Source organism: Hippopotamus amphibius, chromosome 8, assembly GCF_030028045.1.
Source record: "Hippopotamus amphibius kiboko isolate mHipAmp2 chromosome 8, mHipAmp2.hap2, whole genome shotgun sequence".
NCBI lineage: Eukaryota > Metazoa > Chordata > Mammalia > Artiodactyla > Hippopotamidae > Hippopotamus > Hippopotamus amphibius.
Window position 1 is genome coordinate 54,884,486 of NC_080193.1, and position 23,693 is coordinate 54,908,178.

The 23,693-nt window shown below is 36.9% G+C and overlaps 1 protein-coding gene across 1 annotated transcript in view; it reads left to right on the forward strand.

Annotated features, from left to right (window-relative positions):
• The first annotated feature begins 332 nt into the window (after nt 1-332).
• Nucleotides 333-23,693, forward strand: part of THSD7B (thrombospondin type 1 domain containing 7B) — a 746,295-nt gene continuing 722,934 nt past the window's right edge. The window contains exon 1 of the mRNA XM_057745884.1: nt 333-471. Coding sequence (XP_057601867.1) covers nt 333-471 — 139 coding nt within the window. The remainder of the gene's footprint in view (nt 472-23,693) is intronic.

Below are 23,693 nucleotides of genomic sequence, written 5' to 3' on the forward strand. Positions count from 1 at the left end.
ATACCAATAGAAGGAGGGAATATACCAGGTTAAAAATATATTTTAATGCTGCTCTTAAGAACAAAAGTAAACTGACTGAGGGGATCATAGAATTCCTAGAATTGATAACACCTTCCATGGGTAAGGATTGAAAACACAGGCTAATTCATGTCTGGCCTTAGAATGTTAATATTCTGTATACTCTCTTTATGGTCATGGAACATTTATAATGCCATTATGCTAAAGGTTCTAGCAGTCCAAGTGAGTTTTTATAATTTCTTTAAAGAAGAAACTTATGTGATGTTCTTTCTTCTTTTAGCAATAGGCAAGTCAAGAGGCTGAAAATCTGAAGAATGTTTCCGAAGTGTGATCGGGCTGTCACTCGCTGGGTATGGAGAAGCATGAGGAAGCTATTCCTGTTACTTTGTCTCTTGCTGTCCCATGCAGCTCATTTGGAAGGCAAAAAGGATCATCAGTTCACCTGGAAACCAGGTAGGAATGTCCTGGCTGTTCCTTTGTCCCATTTTCACTAATGAAAAGAATCTTCTTTCCATCCTTGTACTTCTTGTTTGTGGAGTAGTGGGAAATCTCCAGAGAGGGAAAAAATAGATTCTTCTTCTGTATCATACATTTGATTCTTGTTCCTGCATAAGTGTCACCTCCATCTGTGATGCTTGTTACCCTTATGAATGTTCATGTTGTCAATTAAAGATATGATTTCCATAGTCTGCTTTGTCAAGTATATCACCACTGTGCAGCACATTTGTAGCGAAAATGGTATCTGAATTTAGCTGACATACTCAGCCAAAAACGCTCAGGACCAGTAATGTATGTCTCTTTCTTTCAGGGTACAAGCTGGTTAGCTATTTTTTTTATTGAATGTTTTCTAGCATAGATTCTGTATCTCTAAGTTTCAGAGAGTGAAACATTATCCTAACAACGTTGTCTCTTCATTGTGATTATATGGTTGCTTTAATGTGTTTTGAGATCCTTAGTTACCTCGTACATAAGTATATGTACCTTGTACATTAGTATATGGATAAGTTGACTTGAGGTTTGGAGACGTGCACATAACTTAGGTTCTTTTCTACATATTTCCTTAATGTGGCTGTGGAAAAGATCTGTTTAATGTTAAAGACTATATCAACTTAAATTATGAACCCTGAACATCTTAGCTCTTTGTATCACTGATGTTTTTCTTTGCTCTAGATTTTAATTTTCTTAAAGTTTCACAGTCAGATCATTTAAAATATGTATTACTGTTTCAGGAGTCCATTCTTGCAAATATAGATAACTTATACACCTAATATCTTAGAAATGCAAAATGTGATGTTGTAGAAGATCTATGGTCCTTGGAGAGTTTTCACTTGAGTCTCATCATCTGTAAATTAAATAGACTGCAAACATATTATGTCACCATGGAAATATGTATTAAAGTGATATTTGTAATATTTAAATGGTTTTGCAAAAACGAAAGTGAATTATGCTTTAAAGTATATTAAGTAAAACCCCAGCACCATTAGCGATACAGTCTGGAGGAAATTTAATTGCACCAAGCCCCTATAAATTAATTTAATTGTGACCTCTAATACCACATTAGTGATTTTCATTTTTTACCTCAGAGTAGTTTTCGGAAGCTCTGGAAATAGTTCTAAAATCAAGATTTCATTTATGCGAATGGGGCTATTTTATTTTAATCAGAAAAGACTAAACATTTCATCAAATCTAAATAAGCACATTTATATGACTGTACTCCTGTCTAAAGTTCTCCAGAAGGTGCAATTAAGATGGAAAGTGGCAAATCTGAAACGTGAATGGGATGCGCTAAGAAAATGGGCTTATTTTGAAGCACATTTTAAAAATAGGTTTGCTTCTGTAAAAGTAGGTCAATGGAACAAGATGGCTCAGATCCATGCTACAGTGGATGGACACTTTGATAACTGTCACACTTAAGTTTCAGAAGTGAGGATCCTTCCCATCAGATGCTTTGCACTGTTCAAAATGAACAGCCATGTCATCACTCTCATTTTCCCTGATATTCATTACTTCTTTCCCTCATTAGTGTGCCATCAGAAGAGTGTTAACATATATTTTTCCCATATGGTTTCATTTCTGAATTACAAATTTATTACTTGTATGTGATCAGACAGTTTAAAAGTAGAAAAAATTTCAGAGATAAAAAATTAACAGCCAAAGTCTAGGCCATGTATTCCACTCTCTGGTTTCTTATATATCCTTCAGAAATATTCCTTGCACTTGTAAGTACATCTCTATGCAGTTGTGTATATAAATCACACAAAATACACACACGTAAGTTTTACTATTATTGTTAGTTGTGGTTCTGCCAAAAAAAGAATGGTATGTGCAAAGCAGGTCATTGAGAAGAGTTTAATAAAAGGACTCTCTACGGAAGTAGGAAAGTATGAGCAAGGTTAAAGAACAGCTACAAGGAATGGTGGAGTGCCCCTTAGCTCGCATCAGTCTTTATGACACTGGGTCTGCAGGCGCAAAGGAAGGAAATGGCTTCTGGAATCTGCAGAGAACACTTTTATGGAGAGGATGCTTGAGAGATGTTGTGGCCTTAAGGGTGATCTAAGCCAAGTGCAGAGAAAAGTTGGGAAAGGGGCTCGGGGTAATGAATGGTCCTTGTCCTCGCATCTCCTGCCAGGGCTCTCATTGGCTGTATCCAACCAGAAGCCACAAGGCAAGCGAACCCATTGATGCCTCTGTACAGACCTGCCTCCTGGGCAGGAAGCAGAGTGTGAAATGGTGGAGACTGTGGATCTGAAAATAGCTAATTTTTACACACCTTTATGTACACACACACAAACACTTTCATACAGTCAGAATCATACTCGGCAGGTTGCTTTTATCATATAATGATGTGTTGATGAATATTACGTGTTAGTGCCCATGGGTCAGTTTCATCTTTTTTTTTTTTTTTTTTTTTAATGGAATTATTCTGCCCTTTCTCCCTGAAATGATGACAGTTTTCTATGAAAGGAAATTGCAGATATAAAATACAGCATTCTGTTTCCATTACTTTATTCCTAATGTTCAGCAAGATTTAATATGTAATATTTTTAAGCTCTCGGCGCAAGCTTTGTAAGTTACAAAATACCACAGGGAAGAGATGGCATGAGCACTATTTTTTTTCTTTGGCTATTTTTTTTTAAATTTTATTTATTTATTTATTTATTTATTTTTGGGGGGTACACCAAGTTCAATCATCTGTTTTTATACACATATCTCCGTATTCCCTCCCTCCCTCGACTCCCCCCCACCCTCCCCATCCTAGTCCTCTAAGGCATCATCCATCCTCAAGTTGAGATCCCTTTGTGATACAGCAACTTCCCACTGGCTATCTGTTTTACAGTTGGTAGTATATATATGTCTATGCTACTCTCTCCCTTCGTCTCAGCTTCCCCTTCACCCCCCGCGCCCCCAAACCTCGAGTTCTCCAGTCCATTCTCTGTATCTGCGTCCTTGTTCTTGTCTTGTCGCTGAGTTCATCAGTACTGTTTTTAGATTCCGTATATGTGAGTTAGCATACAATATTTGTCTTTCTCTTTCTGACTTACTTCACTCTGTATGACAGACTCTAGGTCTATCCACCTCATTATATATAGCTCCATCTCATCCCTTTTTATAGCTGAGTAATATTCCATTGTATATATATGCCACATCTTCTTTATCCGTTCATTTGTTGATGGGCATTTAGGTTGCTTCCATGTCCTGGCTATTGTAAATAGTGCTGCAATAAACATTATGGTACAGTTTCATCTTTTAATGGTTGCATAGTTTTCTTTTGTACTTTAATAATTTACTTAATCAGTGTCCCATTGGTTTATCTTTTCTTTCCCTATTGCCTGGCATTTCAGTGGCTTTTAGTTTTTTGCTGTCATAAATAATACTGACATGAATGCAACATTATTTTAAAGGTAGTAAATCAATTTGAGAGGTCATATGCCCTAGAGCATTCTGGGTCATCACCTTCAAGGACAACCTCAACATCTAGGAATCTGTACCTATTTATGCATGATTTATTATTTCTCATTTGGATTAAAAAACAAAACTCGAGGGTTGGCACAGTGGTTAAGAATCCACCTGCCAATGCAGGGGACACACATTCAATCCCTGCTCCAGGAAGATCCCACATGCTGCGGAGCAACTAAGCCAGTGAGCCACAACTATTGAGCCCAAATGCTGCAACTACTGAAGCCCGTGTGCCGAGAGCCCGTGCTCCGCAACAAGAGAAGCCACCTCAATGAAGAGCCTACCCACCACAATGAAGGCCTCCATTTGCCTCAACTAGAGAAAGCCTGTGTGCAGCAACAAAGACCCAGTGCAACCAATAAGTAAATAAATAAAATAAATAAATTTATTAAAACAAAACAAAAAACCCCACAAAACTCGATTGCAGTTGAAATTAACTGCATTGTTTTTGGAGTATATTTTCAAATCCAACAACTCAGGTCCAGTGTAATCTGGAATTTGAACAGATTTCCGTGGAGACCCAGGTAAATATACCTTATTTTAGAAACCTAGAAACCATTCTCTGGATTTAGATTGTAGTGCCAATCAGTTAAGCTCTTTGCTGGTATCTATTGTTTTTCCTGAGTCCATAGGTTAGATGTTAGTCAACCTCATCCAAATTAGAAGCATTTCTAAGTGAGTCCTGGCTTTGGAAAAACAATGGATTGATGAATAATAAGTAAGTGATACATTATGTTGCTAAGGATTTCTCTACCAAGGGAGGGTCTGGTAAGCTGTAGGCTGTGGAGTCATTGATCTGGCGAGGCTGTTGAATGCCTGTCATCATCGTGATGGAATCCGTTGATCTATATTTAGTGTCGGGTAATCTGTCATCCAAGGAAGAAGGATCATGTCAGCAAGAGTATCAGACAAGGAGTGATGCTGCTTGTTGTCTTAAGTAAACATACAACAATTCACGTCTGCATGCTTTGTAGAGATGAATAGATCATGGTCTCTGAAGCCACAATAACTAGTCTTAAAAAATTCCTCAGTACTGGTTCTAAGAGGTTCATTCATTCCTCTGATCCTTGTTGAGACCTTAGTATGTGCCAGGCACTGTCACAAACACACGAGCTAAGTTGAGACTAAAACAGAGAAATCCTTGATCCTCATGAACAGGATAATAAACACAATCAAGAAGTTTAACAGAGTGCGTGCTGGATGGTGATGGGTGCTTAGAAGGAAAGAGAGGGCAAGGAGGAGGGATATGCAGTGATAGGTGAGAGACTGCCATTTTAGTAGGTGCACTATGGGCTGCCTCATTGAGGAAGGGAATTTGAGTAAAGACCTGAAGGAAGTGAGGGAGCCAGCTGTGGGGATATCAGGGTGAAGAATATTCCCGATGGAGGGAACCACAAAAACAAAAGGGCCTGAGGCAGGCGTGGGTGTGGCAGGTTTGAGGACCAGAGAAGAGGCCAGCGTGCTAGAGCTGATCGAACATGGGGGACGGTGATAGGAGGTCAGGTCAGAGGGGTAGTCGGTCCCAAATCATTAAGACCTGTATTTTCATAGATCAGAATACAGTTTTGGCTTTTATTTTGAGTGAGACAGAAAGACATCGGGGAATTTTTAGAGAGTGGTGACATGATCTTTTTTTTTAATAAGATTTTAAGGGGATCATTGTGGGTGGTCGGTTGAGGAAGTGGAAGCAGGAAGACCAGTTAGTTAGAAGGCTACTATAGATATAAAGGCGTGTGATTATAATAGCTGGAACCAAGGTCATGGCAGTGAAGGTGGTGAGAAAGGGTTGAAATGCTGGATATATTTAAGGCCAGGGTTTTCAAGTGGGGGAGTTTTTGCCCAGCAGGGGACATTTGGGAATGTCACAACTGGCGTGTGCTACCTACATCTGTGAGTAGAAGCCAGGGATGCTGCTAAAGACTCTAAAATGTGCAGGGCAGCCCCCGCACAATGAAGAATTATTCTGCCCCCAAATGTCAATACAGATGGAGAAACATTGTTTTAAGGTAAAACGAGTATGATTTACTGATGTGGGGGGGGGGGAGGAAGGGACAGAGCTACACGGGTGATACTGAGGCTTTGCCTTGAGCATCCAGGAGAGTGCAGTTGCCTTCATTTAACCTGGGCTGACTGGGAAGGAGCCAGTGTGGAGGGAATATGAGGAACTTGGTATTGGACAGGTTTAATTTTTAAGCCTGTTAGAAATTCACATGGAGATGTTGAGCAGGAAGTTGGGTCTGAATTCAGAAGTTACTTCTCTGCTAGAGATATGAGTTTGGGAGTCCCTGGCAGTGAGGTAGAATTTAAATATATAGCCTTAGAATTGAAGAGATGACCTTGATATTTGTCATCCTGTGTATGTAAAGGATAAGTTTCTAACGTACTTCCTTTGGGCCAAATGACATTAAAAAAAATTATGGTGGTAAAATACACCTAACATAAACTTTACCATTTTAACCATTTTAAAGTATACAATTCAGTAACATTTAGTATATACAGGGTTTGTTGGAAACATTGACACTGTCTAGTTCCAGGACATTTTCACCGCTTCACATTACGTTTTGCAAATATTTATAGAAAGACTGGAAAACAATTTGCTGTGAATAATGAGGTCTGAAAGAAAAAAAATCCATATTTGTTGCATTGTGAGAGGTTTTTTTTTTTTTTTTTTTTTTTTAAGAACTTTTATTGAGATACAGTTAACAGACAATAAACAGCATATATTTAGAGTGTACAATTTGGTATCCCAATCTCCCAATTCATTCCCACCCAACCCTCCCACTTTCCCCACTTGGTGTCCTTGTGTTTGTTCTCTACATCTGTGTCTCTATTTCTGCCTTGCATTTCCTCTTTCATAGTTGTTAGCATTTGCCTTATGTATTGAGGTGCTCCTATATTGGGTGCATATATATTTATTATTGTTATCTCCTCTTCTTGGATGGATCCCTTGATCTTTATGTAATGTCCTTTCTTGTCTCTTGTAACATTTTTTATTTTAAAGTCTATTTTATCTGATATGAGTATTGCTACTCCAGCTTTCTTTTGATTTCCATTTGCATGGAATATCTTTTTCCATCCCCTCACTTTCAGTCTGTATGTGTGCCTAGGTCTGAAGTGGGTCTCTTCGAGACAGCATATATATGGGTCTTGTTTTTGTATCCATTCAGCCAGTCTGTGTCTTCTGGTTGGTGCATTTAGTCCATTTACATTCAAGGTGATTATCGATATGTATGTTCCTATTACCATTTTCTTAATTGTTTTGTTTATGTTTTTGTAGGTCCTTTTCTTCTCTTATGTTTTCCACTTAGAGAAGTTCCTTTAGCATTTGTTGTAGGGCTGGTTTGGTGGTGCTGAAATCTCTTAGCTGTTGCTTGTCTGTAAAGCTTTTGATTTCTCCATCAAATCTGAATGAGATCCTTGCTGGGTAGAGTATTCTTGGTTGTAGGTTCTTCTTGGTCATCACTTTAAATATATTGTGCCACTCCCTTCTGGCTTGTAGAGTTTCTGCTGAGAAATCAGCTGTTAACCTTATGGGAATTCTCTTGTATGTCATTTGTTGTTTTTCCCTTGTTGCTTTTAATAACTTTTCTCTGTCTTTAATATTTGTCAACTTGACTACTATATGTCTTGGCATGTTTCTCCTTGGATTTATCCTGCCTGGGACTCTCTGCACTTCCTGGACTTGGGTAGCTATTTCCTTTCCCATGTTAGGGACGTTTTCAACTATAATCTCTTCCAATATTTTCTCAGGTCCTTTTTCTCTCTTGTCTCCTTCTGGAACCCCTATAATGCGAATGTTGATGCGTTTAACATTGTCCCAGAGGTATCTTAGGCTGTCTTCAGTTCTTTTCATTCTTTTTTCTTTATTCTTTTCCGCATCAGTGATGATCACCATTCTGTCTTCCAGGTCATTTATTCGCCCTTCTGCCTCAGTTAATCTGCTATTGGTTCCTTCTAGTGTATTTTTCATTTCAGTTATTGTGTTGCATATCTCTGTTCGTTTGCTCTTTAATTCTTCTAGGTCTTTGGTAAACTTTTCGATCTTTGCATCCAGTCTTTTTTCAGTCCTGGATCATCTTCACTATCATTATTCTGAATTCTTTTTCTGTAAGGGTGCCTATCTCCTCTTCATTTAGTTGTTTTTCTGGGGTTTTATCCTGTCCCTTCATCTGGTATAAAGTCCTCTGCTTTTTCATTTTCTCTATCTTTCTGTGGCTGTGGTTTTCAGTTCCACAAGACGAAATACTGCTGATACTGCTTGATTCTGCTCTCTTTTTTTTTTTTAATAAATTTATTTATTTATTTATACATTTATTGGCTGTGTTGGGTCTTCGTTGCTGCACACAGGCTTTCTCTAGTTGCAGTGAGTGGGGGCTACTCTTCGTTGTGGTGCACGGGCTTCTCATTGCAGTGGCTTCTCGTTGCAGAGCAGGGCTCTAGGCATGCGGGCTTCAGTAGTTGTGGCACGTGGGTTCAATAGTTGTGGCTTTTGGGCTCTAGAGCACAGGCTCAGTAGTTGTGGTGCACAGGCTTAGTTGCTCTGTGGCATGTGGGATCTTCCCAGCCCAGGGCTCAAATCCATGTCCCCTGCATTGGCAGGCGGGTTCTTAACCACTGGGTCACCAGGGAAGCCGTACAATTTCTTGTTAATTAATTATAAGAAGGAAGGAGAGAAATATGCATTTATACTTTAAAAATAATTACACAATTACCTTTACTGGTACACAGTTACCTTTGTGTGTGTGTGTGTGTGTGTGTGTGTGTGTGTGTGTGTGTACTCAAATGATCATGTGGGATTATTTGCTTTCAGCCTGAAGAATATGCTTCAGTATTTCTTTTAAGGTGGGATCGCTAGCAACAAATTTTAGGTTTTGTTTTTTTTTTTTTTTTCCCGGAAAGTCTTTATTTCACCTTCATTTTTGAAAGATAGCTTTGCTGAATGTAGGATTCTTGGTTGATTTTCTTTCTTTTTAATTTGAGCAATTTGACTACATTATTCCACTGCTTCTTGGCCTACATTGTTTGTGCTAAGAAGCTAGCTGCTAATCTTATTGGGATTCCTTGTAAGCAATGAGCTGTTTTTCTCTTGATGCTCTCAAGACTTTTTCCTTGTCTTTTTTTTTTTTTTTTGAGAGGTTCTTTTCATAGCCTAAAATCATCCTAAGAGATCATTCAGTATACTAGGAAGAGTATATGCTTTGCATACTTTGTACACAGGTACACAGGCAGACTCACATTCAGGTCCTGTGAATCTAGGGAGGAAAAATTTATTTAACCTCTCTGAGCCCTCCCTATTTATCTATCCAAAATGGGGGCAGTAAATACTTCAGAGGACTGTTTTGAAAATTAAAGTAAAATAAATATATGGAAAAACCTTGTGTATTGTAGCTACTCATAGATGTTATCTATTATTTTTTATGCTTCTTATATAATTATTTGATGTTTGAAAAATTCTTCCTTTTATGTTATACAATTTTGCATACTTTTTTCCTTTAGACACACCAAAGAGGTGAGATCAGTTTAACAGCTATATATACTTTATTAGTAAGTGGTCATAAGTAATTTTGTTGACTTTTTAGCTCTAAAACTTTCTGTATGACAGACTCTTGGAAAGTTTTAATTTCAGTAGATCCTTTCTAATGAATAAAAAGGGTGAGAATAATGACCTATGTTCTAAGAACTAAGTAGATAAGTTAAAATTAATGTTTTTGGGAGAAGAAAAAGATTATGAAAATGATGTTGGGTAAGAAAAAAGGATCTTACTTAGGGTAATATTTAATTATAGCTTAAATAGTAATGTTTTCAGTGTTGAAAGAAGGGACTTTACGGAAAAATGGTAGTTTATATATATTTATGTATATGTATTTAAGTTTAGGAATCTTAGAGACAATACAGTGTTCTTAGGATAAAGCTAATTTTTTGAACATGTGCTAGAAGTTCTTGAAGTATTTATTCTGAGAATTTGATTAAATTGGAATCATTTAAATTACATCTATAGATATTAATTTATCTTAGAGCCATGTGTATAATACATTCTCAGTGGTGTCATTTCTGTGATATCAAAAAGCATAGACATATGTGGCATGGGAATCACTGAATCAGAAGCTTCCCACTGAAGCTAAAACTTCTAATCATTTTTCCTTGGAGACCACAAGTACTAATTGTATAATGCTCCCAATAAGCCAGAAAAAGTCTGTATTACCTGAATAATTTGAAATAAATTACTCTGATTTTTTTCTAAATAGTAGTATAACGGAGGCTCCCTGAGGAGAGAGATTTTGTTGATTTTATTCACTGATATATTCCCAGTACCTATAGAATGTAAATGACTGTTGCATAAAATATCCCCAGCACATTAAATACTTGTAGAATGAGGGGCACTGGTGTGTGTGTGTGTGTGTGTGTGTGTGTGTGTGTGTGTGTGTGTGTGTGTGTTTAGGAGGGCTGAGAAATGATGAGACTGAAGAAAGAGAACATAGGATCCCCATTATTCTCAAGCTTGAAATATATATCGAAGAGAGGATATGAAATGATGAAAACCAGTCAACATTTTAAATCAGTAAATATGAAAATATGTGATCTTTATTTTCTTTTTCCTTGGTTCTGATACCATTTCTAATCATCCCTGGAAAAGATGTTGAACATAATTTTTATAAAAAGGAATAGGTACACTGTATTAAGAAATTTGTTACTGTAATTCTTATGATATTACAGTTGCATGTTGTCTTCCATTTAATTTCCTCAGAGGCAGCCAGTTTCAACTCTTTCTGCTGTTTATTCTGATATTTACCTCCATATTTCTAAGAAATATACTCATTATTGATGTTTCTTGTTTTATGTGTTGAATATTTCCTATTGATTTTCTCTTATGTTAGTTGAGAGTTTATCTCTCATCTACCTACCCCTTTCCCTCCTTATTGCCTCCCTTAAAAGTAGTTATATCAGAATACTTCTATCAGTGAACAAGTGATTGTATTATTATTTCTACATAGTTACTGTTCTCTGCTGAGTCAAGCATTGTACTATAGCTCTGCCTCTCTTCTTTTCAGCATTTTGTTTTCAGAAAGAAGAAAAAAATTACAGAAATTAAAAATGGCCTCATCTTTTCTTTTGCTTTGCCTTCTTTGAGTCTACTGATACTTTCCCCCTGATGCTTCAGTTGGCATGCCCATTATTAAATTTTTGAAACATTTAAGCGCTGTTCCAAACACTCTATTATATTTTTTCTTGGAAAGATCTTTCCACAGCCCTTTGTCCTCCCAATTCAGTGTGGAACTGTTATACAGTTTCTCATCTTGAACCTTTGTTCCTGGTTTTGTGTTTCTCTTCTTTGCTTTTGTTGCTCTATTTTCTAGAACTGCTAAAATAGGGTACATTGGAAGTAATTTTTCATGTCTGAAAGGGTCTCTGCTTGTGATATACTTGACTGATAGCTTGCATGTAGAGTTCAAGGTTAAAAAGCACTTTTCCCTCAGAATTTTGAAAGTTTTGCTCTACTGTATTCCAGCCTCCAGCATTGTTGCTAAGAAGTTTTATTTCATTCTGATCTCATCTCTTGTGTTAGCTGTTTGTTTCTTTTCCTCTTTCTGAATCTTCTTTTTATCTATGAAGTTCATAATTATGTACTTTGGGGTGAGTCCTTTTTCCTTTATTTTATTGGACATTAGGAGAATATTTTACCAATATGCTCATGCTCTGCAGTTCTGAGATTTATTTTTTATGTGATTTCCCGATTTCCCACCTCTGTTGTCTCTCTTCCTTCTGCATTTCCTTAGACAGATGTTTCACCTCTCTCGTTGATCTTCAAGTTTTAGAATTTTTGTTTCCCCAATTTTTTTTGTTTGCATTTTTCTAATTTCTAAAATATTTATCCTGTTTCATCTTTCAACCCTACCTTTGAATATTTTTTATTTCAGCCAGCACATTTTAAATTTCTAAGATCTATTACTTATCTGTAATTTTTAAGTTGGATCTTGTTTCACAGATGCCAGTGTCTTTTTATGTAGAGAATGTTGATAATAATTTAACTTTTTCCTTTTCATTCTGTATACCATTTATGCTTCCTCTAAATCTCTTTTCCTCTTTTATTCATTTATTTGTTTGATCATGGCCTCTGGTATGGAGAGCTTTCTTCTAATGTCTGTTGATCATTGACTATCTCTTCAGTTTTTCCGGTTATTGAGGGTGAGGCATTAAAAGCTGATTGACATTCTGTGTTACCTGACTCAGCTGTTTGGGCTTCACTGTCAGGCTCTTCTGAGTGGTGAGCTGGCTTTTATATTGGAGGATGGGTTTCTTAAAAATCTATATCCATCAGTACCTGAAGATCTTCTATCCAGGGCTTATTATAGATATTATTTAAGGTGAAGGCTAAGCTGCTATAACAACAATGTTCCCAAGTACATGGCTTAAAAATAACAGCAGCTCCTATCTCACTCATGAGGAGGTCTCATAGTGGTCCAGATTGTCCAGTGGTTCTGCTCCATGTGTTATTCAGCCACAAAGTTTTCTTCCATCTTTTGGAAGGACATTAACTTCTTTCCCCATCCAAGCTGTATCACAGGTATTTCCATATTTTAGTGATGAAAAGAGCACAGAGCTAAAATCTAAAAAAAGATATTTCAACAAGTGACATAGAAGTTCCATACGTGTTCCAGTTCTCTATAGCTGTGTAACAGCCCACTCCAAAAGTGGCTTCAAGCAAGTCTTCAATTTGGTTCTCACATCTGGGCGTGGATGGGCCGAGCTGGGTGTTCTCCCTTGGGGTCTCCTATGCCATTGTGTTCAGATGGGGGCAAACACTGACTCATTTGAAAGGCCTCTTCATCCATATATCTGGTAACTGGACTGGGAAGACTCAAACAGCTGAGGTTGGAATGACTGGGACTCTTCAGGTATCTCTTTCACTCTATGTGGTTTCTCCACAAGCTGTCTCCATATGGAGGCCTAAGGGTGGTAGGAATTCTTACACAATAGCTGAAGACTCTCAGAACAAGCTTCCAAAGAGAAGCAGGCAGGAGTTGCCTGGCTCTTTCTAATGTAGCCTAGGAGCCGTTCATGGTCACTTCTAGTGCATTCTGTTGGTTGCAACAGCACCTCTAAGGAGGGGGCCTAGATTTTATCTTTTGATTGGGGGAGTGGCAAAGAATTTGCAGATGTGTTTTAAATTTGCCATTACCCATCATTTCTGGTCACATTCCATTGCTGAGAACGTGGTTGCATGATCACTGCTAGCCACAAGGGAAGATGGGAAATGTAGTTTGTAGTTGGACAGACATGTAAGAAGGGAAAATAGATTGTCATAATTAGCAGTCTTCATAACAGGGACTATTCAGTGTTTGGGTTAGTCAGGGATTTCCAGAGAGAGAGAGAGAAAGAGAGAGAGAGAGATTTATCATACGGAATTGGCTCATGCAGTTATGGAGACTGAGAAGTCTGGAGGCCCAGGAAAGGCACTGGTGTAGTTCCAGTCTAAGCCCAAAGGCCTGAGAACCAGGGAAACTGATAATATAAGTCCTAGTCCAAGTGCAGGAGAGGAGCATTGTTTCAGTTCAAATAGTCAGGGAGAGAGTGAGTTCTTTCTTCCTCTTTTCATCCTATCTAGACCTCCAGTAGATTGGATAATGCCCGCCCTCACTGGAGAGGGCCATCTGCTAAATTGAAATGCTAATCTCATCTGGAAGGACCCTCACAGATACACCCATGAATAATGTTTAGCCAAATATCCAGGCACTTTGTGGTCCAGTCAAGTTGACACATGAAGTTTACCATTGTTGTGTTTCCTGAAATGAACCCTGCCTACACTGGATTACTGATAAAAGAATAAGGGCAGAGGTCTTGGCAGAGTGGCTCAACATTTAGTCCTCAGGATTTCACTTAATTCCTCTCTTTTGAGTATGATATCTCATCACTGGCTTTCACTTCGTGTGCTCTCCTCAAAAAACATCCTCTTGAAGAGTTGAACTCTGTTGTCTGTTTTCCTGCAGATGTTGAGGAAGGGACAGAGGAAAGGATTGATGAGCTAATTAATTTCATTTCTAGGCTTTTAATTATCCCCAATTTCAAGCCACAAGCCTTATTCCTTTTTTCTAGGGTCTCTAGGACCCAGACTTCCCCAGAGTTCTGCAAGTATAAATTAGCTTTTTCTGTTGTTGTTACCATATTCTGTAGGCAGACTCTTCAGCTGCCTTTACATCGTCAAGTTGCTTGCCACTCCTCTATCTGCGCTCCATGTTCCAAAATTCATTGCTACCCATTCTCCACCTCTAGCTCTATGGTTTTGGCCCTTATTGAGTTATATCTTTTAATGCCTTTACTGTCATTTCAAGGGAATATTAGGAAGGAGCGAAAATAAATACAAGGGTCATGTCCCCCAAGTTAATTGGAAGTCTTCTAACTTTTCCATCACTTCTGTTTTAGACTATTTATTCTGTAATAGAAAGGATATTGAAATGTTCATTTTTGTGGTGATTGACTCAGTTTTTCTCTTTGAGCATGTACTACAAAATCTATAATAAAATTCACTGGCCAACCAAACTTTTTCCAGGTTAAAATTTGTTTTAATTTAAATCTAAATGTTCATTGGCTCTGTATGAATGGTGTCAGACTGAGCTGTTTGATTTGGGATTGATAAGGGGAAGATTCCTCTCTGGAGGTCAGATTATCAATGGAGAAATTCCTTTATGGGCACCTGGAAATTATCTTCCTTCAACTTTTTCTTTTGTGGTAGAATTTTGATATATAAATTGTTTCAGTTTTTCTTAACTAGGAAAATAGAGGATTCCATGCAAAGAAGTAAGAAAGTCAAAGATGATAACAAGTCAGACCTATCAAAGTGGGATTGAAATGTGAAGTAAAGAACCAAAGACACTATTACAAATTCATAAAGCAACCTTAAAAGTTTATTTTATAAACATCTTTATGGCCATGATCTTATTTACCGTGAATCACAGGCAGTGTTGATTGGAACTAAAGAAAGGGGAAAAAAGACTACTTTCTTATGGGTTGATTATGGATTTACTCAATTCATGCAGTTATTTTGATATATCAACAAAGTTCCCCAAGCTTTACAGCCACAGGTGGCATCTGTGCTATAAATGTTAGTGCCGCAGAGAATATCTGAGACTTAATCAGAGAAATAACTTCAAAAGTGTATGTTGAACACCACTCATATTCACTACTCTTTAATATTATGTCCTGTTAAAGCTTATTTTCATAGCAAGTGTATGAATATGAATTAACCACCTCATCTTCTTATATCTTTTCTTCTTTGGAATTGCTATGGTAACCAAACTGTGGTTCCTGTAGGGAATCTGTGATATTACTACCCCTTTACCATGATCATTTTTCCCCCAAACAAGGAAAATCATAAGCTATTGTGGAAATAAGTAGCTTTATCACCTAATGGTGAATTTCATTCATGGATACACTTCACTACAAAAGTAACAAAGGAACTGGAAAGAATAACATATGGATATGTTTTTTTGTGTGTGGAATTTTCCTCAGGGTTAATAATTTTTTTAATTGAGTGCAGCTGCTCAAGGATTTTTGTTGCTAAGTATACTCACTGTTGAAAAGAAATGGCTTCCTTTTAAATCTTTTTAGACAACCATTTTGAAGCTTAATTACTTAGCTGTATTTGTAGAGAACCTGTAAACAATAGAGGTGCTGACATCACACACTAGGTAGGGTGGTGGGGTGTTTCAGATCAGAGATACCAAATTTAGTCTGTCTGTGTGCTAAGCCAAGGTATGTGACCTCAACCTTAACCTTTGCTTTCTCATCAGAAAAATGGAAATAAATGAGAAAGTCTATATATAACCTAGTTTGTATTCTATATTACGTACTCAGAGTACATTTTCTGTACTCAAAGAATTACATGACCAATGTCATATTAAGAATTACATGATCAAAGTCATATTAAGTCAATTAATGCTACCTTTTTGTTACTATTTAATGGGTACTACTGGAAGAGATTATTTCCTGTCCCTCCCACCACCTGACATGTAGAACACAATTTAGTTTAGATATATAGACATACAAGCATAATGAATATTATTTCTCTCAAGAGGTCATTTGATATTCTTTTTTTTTCACTTTCATGTTTATCTTCTAAAATAAGTATTGTTTAAATTTCCATTTTATTGTTGATTTCTATTGGTCTTCCTCATACACCTTAGCTGTTTCAAATATTGGACCTCCAATAATGTTGTTCCCTGATATTCCCATTTATTGAATGCTTTTATTGTTTTCAAAGCAAGAGCTGGGGATTCTATCCAAAACAGTTACCAAGCAGAATAGTCTCAAATCTTAAGAGCCAAGGATGTGTAACCTGTTTGACCAAACCTGGGATAGACCTTAGATGGGTCCAAATGATTGACTTCCTCCATCTTGAAACTTGAAATGGGAATAATCAAGGATGTGAGCGACACCATTATATTTGATGATAAGTTCAAGAATTATTATATTATTATACCTTCTCTTTAATCTTACGTGGTCCTGACAACAGCTAAGATGTTTTGGGAAGGGTAGGAAAGAAACCAAGTTTCAACTGCGTGGATATTAAGTGATGGAACCAACACTAGCCTAGTGCCCTTTCAAGTTTTGCTTAAATTTTCATTATGCAGAGGTCTTCAGTTTTCCTTGTCTGAAACTTTGAACTTAGAGCTGCTTATGGTGTTGCCATTCCCACAAGAGGGACTTGTGAGCCAAAAAAAACAAAAGCAAAACAAAAAACCCCAAAAAACCACTTTAATGTTTCCTTAGATTTCATGTTAATTGGTTATCATTTTGGTGGTTGATGACCCAGAGAAACAAATGTTTCAGGCCAAGTGCAGGCTTCTCGTTACAGCATTCTGTGCTGTTATAATATTGGTAATTATTAGCGTGAAAGAATGATTCCTTTAATAGCTTTATTGAAGGATAATTTATATACCCCAAATATACCCATTTAAAGTGTATATTTTAATTATTTTTACTACATTTACCAAGTCATGCAACCATCACCACCACATCACTCTTTACAGTTAGCCCCATTCTCACCCCCCTGTCCTTGGCAACCACTGATCTAGTTTCTGTCTCTATGAATTTGCCTTTTCTGAATATTTCATATAAATGGAATCATACAGGAAGTGGTCTTTGGTGACTGGCTTCTTTACCTTAGCATGATGTTTTTGAACTTCATTCATATTATAGCATTTATATATTTCATTCCTTTATATTGCTGAATAGTATTGTATTCTATTGTATTGATATAGCATTTTTTTATCCACTCACAAGCCAATGGACATTTGGGTTGTTTCCATTTTTTTGGCTATGGTGGATAATGCTACTGTGAATATTTGTGTGAAAATCTTCGTGTGGATGTATATTTTCATTTTTCTCAGGAGTGGAATTGCTGGGTTGTATAGCAAAGAGATGCTTAATTTTTTAAGAAATTGAGAACTGTTATCCAAAGTGGCCATAGCTTTTACATTCCCACCAGCAATATATGAGGGTTTCTGTTTTACCATATTTTTTGCTAACATTTGTGTGTATTTTTGACTAAATTTGTTTTAGTGGGTATGAAATAATATCTCATAGTTTTGATTGCAATTTCATTAACGACTATTGATGGCGTCTTTTCATGTTTTTATTACCTATTTGTGTGCTTTCTTTGGTGAAATGTCTATTCCAGTGCTTTTTGCATTTTTAAATTGCTTTGGATGTCTTCTTGTTATTGAGTTTCAAGAGTTCTTTTCATGCTATAGATACAAGCCCTTTATTGGATATGAGGTTTGCAAATGTTTTCTTCTAGTCTGTGGCTTGCCTTTTCAGTTTTTAATGGTGTCTTTGAAGTGCCAAAGTTTCGAATTTTAAAGTCCAGTTTGTCAATGTTTTTTTCATTTGTGGATTGTGCTTGTGGTCTCAGAGCTAAGAAATCTGTTTTATTCAAATTTTGTCAAAATTTTTCTCCTCTGTCTTCTAAAGTTTTTGTGGTTTTAATTCTTACATTTAGGTCTGTGATATGTTTTGAAATACTTTTTTGTATGGTGTGGGTAAGGGTTTAAGTTCGTTCTTTTGCAAATGGATATCCAGTTGTATCAGCATTGTTTATTCAGAAGACTATACTTTCCTCCTTGAATTGCCTTGGCATCTTTTTGAAAATCAATTGACCATAAATATAAGGGTTTATTTTTGGACTTTGAGCTCTGTTCCATTGATCTTTATGTCTGTCCTTATGCCATTACTACAGTCTTGTTAACTGTAGCTTATCCTGATAACCTTATAATACGTTTCATAATTGGGAAGTTCTCCAACTTTGTTTTATTTAAAAATTCCCTTTGCTATTCTGAGTCTTTTGCATTTCCATTTTAGGATGAGTTTGTCAATTTCTGCATAAAAGCCTGCTGGACTTTTTTTTTTTTTTTTTTTTTTTGCTTTTTAAGCCCAGATGATTTTATTTTATTTTTTACAGTGTACAATTCAGTATTTTTTTTTTCTTATTAGTAATGTATATATGGCAATCCCAATCTCCCAATTCATTCCCTCCCAACCCTCCCTGCTTTCCTCACTTGGTGTCCGTATGTTTGTTCTCTACATCTGTGTCTCTATTTTTGCCTTGCAAAGCAGTTGATTTGTATCATTTTTCTATAGTCCGCATATATGTGTTAATATACGGTATTGTTTTTCTCTTTCTGACTCACTTCACTCTGTATGACAGTCTCTAGGTCCATCCATGTCTCTACAAATGTCCCAGTTTCATTCCTTTTTACAGCTGAATAATATTCCATTGTAGATATGTACCACATCTTCTTTATCCATTCATCTGTTGATGGACATTTAGGGGGTTGCTTCCATGTCCTGGCTATTGTAAATAGTGCTGCAATGAACACTGGAGTGCATGTGTCTTTTTGAATTATGGTGTTCTCTGGGTATATGCCCAAGTAATGGGATTGCTGGGTCATATGGTAACTCTATTTTTAGTTTTGCAAGGAACCTCCATACTGTTCTCCATAGTGGCTGTATCAATTTACATTCCCACCAGCAGTGCAAGAGTGTTCCCTTTTCTCCACACCCTCTCCAGCATTTACTGTTTGTAGATTTTCTGATGATGCCCATTCTCACCAGTGTAAGGTGATACCTCATTGTAGTTTTGATTTGCATTTCTCTAATAATTGGTGATGTTGAGCAGCTTTTCATGTGCCTCTTGGCCATCCTTATGTCTTCTTTGGAAAAATGCCTATTTAGGTCTTCTGCCCATTTTTTGATTGGGTTGGTTGTTTTTTTGCTATTGAGCTGGATGAACTGTTTATATATTTTGGAGATTAATCCTTTGTGGATTCGTTTGCAAATATTTTCTCCCATTCTGAGGGTTGCCTTTTCATCTTGCTTATAGTTTCCTTTGCTGTGCAGAAGCTTTGAAGTTTCATTAGGTCCCACTTATTTATTTTTGTTTTTATTTCCATTACTCTGGGGGGGGTAGATCAAAAAGATCTTGCTGTGATTTATGTCAGAGTGTTCTTCCTATGCTTTCCTCTAGGAGTTTTGTAGTGTTTGGCTTTACATTTAGGTCTTTAATCCATTTGGAGTTTATTTTTGTGTATGGTGTTAGGGAGTGTTCTAATTTCATTCTTATACATGCGGCTGTCATTTTTCCAGCACCACTTATTGAAGAGGCTGCCTTTTCTCCATTGTGTATCCTTGCCTCCTTTGTCATAGATTGGTTGACCATAGTTTACCTCTGGGCTTTCTATCCTGTTCCATTGATCTATATTTCTGTTTTTGTGCTGGACTTTTGATAGGAATTATGTCAAATCTGTCGTTAACTTTAGAGAAAATTGCTATCTTAGCAATATTGAGTCTTCAATATATGGACATGGAATGTCTCTCCATTTCTTTTATTTTCCTTAGTAATATTTTGTAATTTTTAGTGGATAAACCTTATACTTCTTTGGCTAAATTTATTCATAAGTATCTTATTCATTTTGAATCTTGTTCTCTTAAGTTCATTTTAAGCGTATTCACTGGTAATACACAGGAATACAATTTATTTTTTTATATAGATCTTGTATGCTGCCATGATTGGTTATTAAGCTTATTATTTGTGATTAAGCTACTCTGATTTAAAATTGATAACTAGAGAGTAATGTAGAATATTCTGGACTTCCTGGATATTAAATGTAGGACTAAAATTTGTTTGCAGTACTTCCTGCCTAACAGAAGCTTGTGGTGTGTTACAACTCACTTGGGGTATAATAGTGGGTAACTGAGCCTTTTAATGATCTCTGCTACCTCTCATGTCCAGAAGGCCTCTCCTAGCACCTTATCATGGCAAGAATCTTTTTTGCAGCAAGCAAATCAATAGAGAAAACATCCTTTAAAGTATCAATGTACCATGTCAAAAAAAAGAAAGTACCCTTAGTTAAATGAATAGACTGTTACGACATAGAACCTGGCCAGTATCTTTTAGTTTTTATTTTTGGAGTACAAACCTGGTTTGAATGGAAAAGACGTAATTGTTTTTCTGTTTCCTAAAACTTGGTTTAAAGATCAATCCTGCAGTCTATGCCTGGTGCTCTATAATTCTAGCCTCTTGGCAGTTAAGTGTCTTATTTTTAATATTTGTCTCCATTGTGTATTATTATATGCTTCAAGTAACTACTATTTATCATTTCAACTATATGGTGCAAAGATGTTTATTGCATTCTTAAATGTGATTGTAAAACTGTATTCTGACACTGTAACTTTTCTTCTAGAAACACATGTCCAGTTTTATAAGGTAAATCAACTGGACAGTATATTTCAGTTAACATAAACTGATTTTGTTCAAGAACATGCCTGTAGTTTCCAGTGAATCATGGCTATATTTAGTATCCTGAAATAGTGGGAGGTTTTCACAAGTTCAAAAAGTAGCAAGTAGGTGAGAATCTCATTCACTGCATTTCATGGGGTTTATGTTGCAGTCATAAGTGGGGCTCCTAAAATTGCTGATGGGGAAATTTGAGGATGACAAATAACTAGATATTCATGTGTTTGGTACTTAACAGGATTTATGTTAAGTTCAGGGAATCAGAAGGATTTTCATAGTCCTGCTCAGAATTTTACATGTGAAGTATTGTAAGATATGTTAAGATTCAGTCATGGAATAATTTAAACAAAGTATAGGTTTCTTATTGTTCGCATGTTGATAATGTGCTTGTGGATACTTAGCTGGCTGCTTTAGTAGTGCAGCCTCCTGCACATAGCACGTCTGGTAAGGCTGGTCATGAAAAATCACTTTTCGAATTAGAACTTAATAAAAACTTTCCTGGTCTGAACACTAAGCTCTACTCCCTGTGCGATTAGTGGTTTCATTTCTTTCTCAGCAGTCGGGTAATGATTATGGCTCCAGATGCAGTGAGAGTGATAAAGAGATTGATTAATTTCACTTGAAAGGGCAAATGTTCAAAGAGAATCCAATTGGAGCACCATGAATGAAGATCTGACATCTTTGCAGTGGAGAGTTGTACCCTTACTTGGTGTCCCACCAGTGCTGGGAAGAGGATCTCTAAACCAATGATATTTATCCACTTGGCCTATGAAATATTGAGTCTTGCTCATAACCTAGTGCACACATGTGTGAGTGTATCTGTTCTTGCTACCTGTCTCTGTCTTTGTAACAAGCTATTTGTGACATTTAAAAAGGTTCCTCTGGCTCCTTTACCCTAGGGATGCCTTTGAGTTGCATGTTGTTATTGATCAACAGCCTCAAGGTTGCTTTGGAACCATGGCTCAATTTAGAACACACACATACACACACCCCCCCCACACTGCACAACAAAACCTTTCTATATTTTAGTGTGGAAAACATCTTCAATATTATAGCAGTGTGACCATAGGGGAAAACCTTTTATAACATTTTATAAAAAACAAAAAAGGGTCTGTTTATCTAATGCTTTATCAGCTTAGGTCTATTTGATACTTCATATTTTCAAGGAATACTTTTTATCTTGAATATATCTTTTATATACCCTTTCATTTTCATGCATTCTGTAATTTTTAAAATAAATATTTTATGACAATTTAGAAGTGACTGAAGACTTAATTTTTAAGAGAAAAGTAAAAACATCCATCAAAATTGGTGGGCTCAGATTTTGATGAGAGAAAGAGAAGGATGCACAGCTGTGATTTTAGCTGGTGCTTACACTTAATGAGTTTTGTTTCTGAGTCTGTAAATGAGTGGGTGTGCATCCCTGAATAAATAAAATACATGCACCCTCCTTTGGGAAAGTGTCTCTTACATACAAATCTCTCTCGCAAGGCATAAAGTGAGAGGACTGTATAAATTCATGATACTTTGAAGATCATCAGAATAACTTTTACTCAGCGCTTCTGTAAATCAGGAAAGTATTCTCATTCCTTGGATTTGCTGATTGTTTTAATCGGGAAGTTTTTATCTGAAATGTCTTAGGTTCTTTTTCCTACCTTTAGGCTTGAATGTTAGGGTTCTATTCATGCAGCAAATAGTTCTTTGGTGTTACTGTATGGCAGCTGTCCCCAGCCTTTTTGGCACCAGGGACCGGTTTCATGGAAGGTAATTTGCCACGGATGGGGGTGCGGTGGGGTGGGGTGGGGGGCTGGTTCAAGCGGTAATGCAAGCGTTGGGGAGCAGGGGGGAGCAGCAGATGAAGCTGTGCTCTATGGCCTGCTGCTCACCTCCTGCTGTGTGGCCTGCTTCCTAACAAGCTGAGGACCAGGACAGGGATCCCTGCTCTGTGCCAAGTGCTATGCTGAGAAAGTTAGAGTGGAGCAAGGCACAACTGCTCTTTTCAGTAGGAGGGCTGCCATTGAGTGATTGCAACATGGAGCAAATAGACCATGGCCCTTGAAGACCCATTCTGAAAGAACACCAAGAATTTCCCTCTAAGTTATATTGATGCAAAACTTTGGACATTTTAAGACTATATCCCTTACTCATTGCTTCTCACTTTTTTTTTTTTAAGGCTCTAGGATGATTTTTTTCTGAGAATACCCAAGTGCTTCCTAATCATTACATTGCGAAACAGACAATAAGGTCAGTAAAGGATGGTAACAAGATGACTGGAAAGGGGATATTTGAGAAGAATTTCACAGATACTTAAACACTCCTCAGCACTTAGGTTAAAGTTTTAAAATTTATTGAGGAAGTCACGCTAGCTCTTTAAGTCCTTTTGATATTTCAAAGACATTTCCATTAGGGTGAACTTTGACAATAAGAGATTCTCCCCAGGGAGTTTGATTTGTAACACTTGAGAAAAATGTACACCCTCAACAGGTTTTTCACAAATCAAGGATAGTTTTTAAAAAGTTTTTTTTTTGAAAATCATTTTTTATTCAATATTGAAACCACTGACGCATTCAAAGATAGGCTTTGCCATCTCTTATTACATCTTGGTTGGACTCTCTGGTTTGTTTGTCCTTGATTGATTTTGAAATAGATGAGCTGCTTTCAGAGCAGAATGATTTGATTATTACAGAACCTAGGGTCCAAAATCAGATTTGATGGTATGTTCAAACAGTGTTCAGAATGAATTAGTGAAGAGATGTGGAGTATATGTCACTGATATCTGATACCCCCATGCTGACCTAAAAGTGGTATCTTTCTCTTTAGGTCTTCAACTCTAAATGTCAAAGGGTTGAATTTATTGGTGCCTCTTAATCTGGGATGAGTTCACTTAAGTCTCATAATGGAAGTTGGTGGACTGATGAAGAATCTAGGG